Source organism: Limulus polyphemus, unplaced genomic scaffold (genome assembly GCF_000517525.1).
Source record: "Limulus polyphemus unplaced genomic scaffold, Limulus_polyphemus-2.1.2 Scaffold3, whole genome shotgun sequence".
Lineage (NCBI taxonomy): Eukaryota > Metazoa > Arthropoda > Merostomata > Xiphosura > Limulidae > Limulus > Limulus polyphemus.
In genome coordinates, this window is record NW_013665613.1 from 2,469,079 (window position 1) to 2,473,696 (window position 4,618).

Genomic DNA, 4,618 nt, shown 5'->3' on the forward strand with positions numbered 1-4,618 from the left:
AGTAGGAGGTGAGATGTTGTGGGTTTAAGCACTCACCTCGTCACCCTTGTTTTGATTTTCCATGATGGTCAACTTGTTTAACTTCGGCGTTTTGGGTTTTGCTTTATAGATGGGATATTCCCAACGTTTTTTAGGTGCTTTTATCACAAGCTTTATCCGTTTATGACTATGGATAACCGACCCGAAACAAAAGTATATGCATTAAAGCATATATATATATGCATATATATAAAGAACATAGCTCAAAGTATTCAAACAAATCAAAAACACTAGAGGAAAGATGATAGAGTGAGCTCCATTAAAATAGGGTTAATAGAAGTAAATCTTATTCTTTCTACATATATAACAAATCTAAGTCAGTTATTTTCTAAATAATTTGCAATAATATCTTAATCTTACCAAAGCATACAATTTATTATCTAATAAACACATAGCAATTAGGGCACATGTGAGGGTTATTAGCTCCCGTAGAAACAAAATTGCAGATAAATCTAAGTTGAGTTCTTAAGTTAATATGGTTACTTATCAATTTTTATGACGTCACATATACATATGTAGGAGTTGGAGAAAATAATGGAGATACCCACTGGAAGTGGCTTAATAACGTGTTGTTCCAATTATGTTTGTTTGAACTGGTTCAGTTGTTCGTATTAGGGCATCTGCGAGTTCTGGAAGTTATGCTAAGGAATTAGTCTCCATCATTCGAAGACATAATTTGACATAAATCACGTCGGTCTCGTTCACTCAAGCTGATCATCCAAGCATTTTTAAACTTATCTTATGAGGATTTCTAGCCTTTGATGTTATTCCTCTTGCAAGACCAGGAAACGGTGATATTTGGGTCAGTAGAGCATCTGTTAATCTCTTTCCTACAAACTGTCGTTTTTGAAAGTCAATTAAGTCATACTTCTTTTCCATGTTGCTTAACAACTAATATGAAATAGAGCTTGCATACGTTTATCTAATACGATCATCTATATAAGAGGCAATTGGAATGAACAAATTAATTAGTCGGAAGAACATCTAGTCCAATTAACATCTGAGAAAAAATGACATACCTTTAAGCAGGTTTTTATATTTTCTGCCCAATCCTCATACACATCAACATTTTACTCCTGCATATTTAATTGTGGCAAATCTAGGCTAAGTTTTTATGTTAATGAAACTGAACAAAATAATATTTTATTCAATATATTAAATACAAAGTATTGAGAAGTTCTTAAAACAAATTTGATTGAAATTATTTCTGTTTTAATAACTTATATATCAAGATAGATGCTTTATTCCACAACCAATGTTATCTATGGCGTATATCTCTTTGTATCTATTTGTTCGGCATAGATTAATTGTAAGCTTGCTATAGTTGGTAAGTTATATTGCCATTCCTTCGTTTTCAGAATACACGCTTCATTACCGAGAGGAAAATGATCCCACAGACTGGACAGTAGTTCCCATAGCAACCGACCAGAACCAATATGTGGTAGAGAATCTGAAGTGTGGCGTTACTTATCAGTTTTTTATGACGTCACATAACACTGTTGGTAGGAGCGAACCAAGTAATAAACTGAACATCAGAACAGTAGGAGCTGGTAATTTAGCTTGTATATATATTATTCTGTTTTAAAAACAGCTAGTGATTAAAATTAAACTCTTATTCTGTGATTTATATTAGAACCAAACATACTGCAAGCGACAGTGTCGTTCCTCTAAAATCTTACGTCAAAGATATTTTCTCTACGTTACTTTAGTCACTGTAAACCTGCTTTTAAAACTCAATTTTGATTGCAGTTTAAACAGTTTTATATATTATGCATTATAATTTTCTTTTAAATAGTTGCTTAATATTCATGTTATAAACTAACATTTCTGTAATTAGGCATGCTAACTAACGTCTTAAAAAGATTATGCGTCAAACATTTATTACATATTACTAATTGAAACAAATGTGGCTTAATATCCGCTAAGTATTTTTTTTTCAGCCCCTGTATCACCAGCTCGAGAAGATTTTATTGTAGTTAACAAAACCGAAGCTTATCTTGATTTCTCCAAATGGCAAGATGGCGGATGTTCCATAACATCTTATACGATCAGATTGAGGCAAAAGTTTCACAGCCGATGGAGAACTCTGGCCGAAAATTTACCGTTTAATAACAGATCGCCTTTTCATATCCAAGCTTTGTCTGTGGCTACTTGGTACGAAGTCTTAGTTGTTGCACAAAGTTCCGCAGGAGATACTGAGGCTATGTACAATTTTAAAACACGGAACAAAACAAGTAGGTAATTTTAACTATATGCTGCTTACTGCTACACAAAATTTAATGTATCACAACCGTTATCCTCTTTATTGTCAGTCTACCAGTCACAGACCCTAGTTTTAAAAAATACAATTCAAAGTAAAATCATTAACATGTTATGTACCTTCCAAAACAAAATGTAGTAAAGTCATGCAACCTGGTGGATCTATAGAATTTCAAGCACTCTTATTGGTCTGAAGAATTTAAAAACTGTTATTCTTAAACGTATTAAACACTGACATAAGTGTAATGATATCCAAGCGCTCATATATCTCAAAATACAGTAAATTAATTTGACTGAAAACATTTCATAGTTAAATTTTTTAACTTGTTTCCTCGACTGAAAAAGAAGCTAAAATTATCATAGACAATGGTAATGTTAAATATTGTATTTTCATTATAATTTTATCAGATTCATGTATATTTTTGTTCGTAATTTGTTCATAACTACTGATATCGAAATTGTGTTCATGATTTTGTTCTGCGTGAACAGACATGCAACGAATTTTCGCAAAAGACTTTTGCACAATATACTAAAGACAATGTTATCCCTTTCTCTTTACCTGCTTTCCAAGGTTCATCAACCATGCATGGGTGACAACTTCCGAGAAACCATTTGACGAACCAAAGACACAAAAGTCCATGTAAAATGTTGAATGGTATTATACGAATTCACCTTTGTTCTTATATCTTGTAGAGGTAATAGCGTGTTTGCTAATATATGTGACTGGATGCTTTGTCTTGATGGGGTCTTATTCTTCTGGCATCTAGTCTGTATATAGACGATACTTCCTCGTGGCATAGTGCTGGCAGCATGTTTGCCTCATAAAATGGAGAGTTCACCTTGTCCAGATGTTTAACCTAAAATTATAGTTGTAACTTTCAATCACTATAGATAATTCTGAAAAACTTTTCAGTGAGTATAATTAGTCGTTCTTTTGTAAACAACGTTTATAAATTGTCCAGAATTTTTGCAGCCACTTGAGAATACATATACTTTATTCATTGTGACGACATAATTCCATTTGTCACATTACTCGTACAGTTTTGACAGGTCATCTTCCATTCAGTCATGTACCTTGGGTGAAGTTGGTGAACATAGCTCTTGTGTTGTTTTTATAGACCTAAGTCTACGTGAATGATCTTGTTTACAGTTCTAAGAGAGAGATTCCTACTTTAGCTGTAAATGACTACTGTGTCCTTGGGCTACTATTGGTAACAAGTAGTTTAACTTTCTTCACTATCTCCGGCGAGTGATTGGTAGTCTGCCATAAAGTAGCCATTTGCTTTTTTCTTTATTTTATTTGCTAGAATCACTCTTCAATTGGTTTTATCACAAAGGATCAATACTTTTTTTTCCAAGTGCTAAAATTTCATCTCTTGCATTCTTTTATAATTGCCGAATAGGAGCATTTCACATCAGAATGTCCTTTAATGTAACCCTTCTAAACGGGGTAAATTTTAGGTGTCACTTGCTATTGTAAATCACCATTTAACTGAACTGCAACAAAACTATAAGGGCTTTAAATCTGTGTACTCACACGCCACGGAGATGGCCAGAAACAAGTTGATTTAATTAATATACAAGATTTGCCATAAGTCGTGAACAACCCTTTCTTATAGCATTTACATGATCTCACTATTGTTAAAAACTTGATATTTTTATAAGGTTACGTCATTTAATATCGTGTGTATGTTACTTCAAATAAATGTCGCTTTTCCAAAGAAAAGAACAGTAGCAGTCTTTTGTTAGCTATTATATCACCTTTACTAAAAAAAATTAACTTATCATGTTTCAGACATGTTGTGAGCCTAAAAGAGTAAATGTATATCATACATACTTATCATGTCATGTATGCCAATACAAACTGCTGTAAAAAACAAAAATTAAAACTTAACACGCGTAATAATTTTAAATTTATTTTAGTAATGTTGTGTTTTTCACTGCTATATCTTAATATTTTCTCTCTCTATGTCACCCTTAAATCAATTACTTGAAGAAAAAAAAAACATTTAAATGTGTTAAATGGTGAATCATTTTATAAATCATATCTTGCTAAACTTAGCCGTAATGTTTCTGTAAATCATTTGAATGCTTTTCACTACGAAGACACCTCTTTGATTACGTGTATTTCCGATCGCACAAAGACTAATTACTTGAATATATTATCACCTACAACTTTCTGGCCCCTGTAGTTGGTTAATTTAAAATAACCATGCTGTTTATAAATTGGGTTTGAAACAGAAATGGCTTCCTCTGTATAGAATTTTCACGAAGCTACAACAGCTCTTTCAGCCGTGGGGGCGTTATAATGTGACGGTCA

At 32.7% G+C, this 4,618-nt stretch overlaps 1 protein-coding gene across 2 annotated transcripts in view; it reads left to right on the forward strand.

Moving 5' to 3' along the window:
- Positions 1 to 4,618, forward strand: part of LOC106469739 (Down syndrome cell adhesion molecule-like protein 1 homolog) — a 127,635-nt gene that overhangs the window by 112,780 nt on the left and 10,237 nt on the right. The window contains exons 14-15 of one of the 2 annotated variants that reach the window (XM_022399900.1): positions 1,398 to 1,589; positions 1,980 to 2,274. In XM_022399900.1, coding sequence (XP_022255608.1) covers positions 1,398 to 1,589; positions 1,980 to 2,274 — 487 coding nt within the window. Of the gene's footprint in view, positions 1 to 1,397; positions 1,590 to 1,979; positions 2,278 to 4,618 lie in introns of both variants that reach the window. The other variant, XM_022399950.1, reaches the window with a different exon arrangement.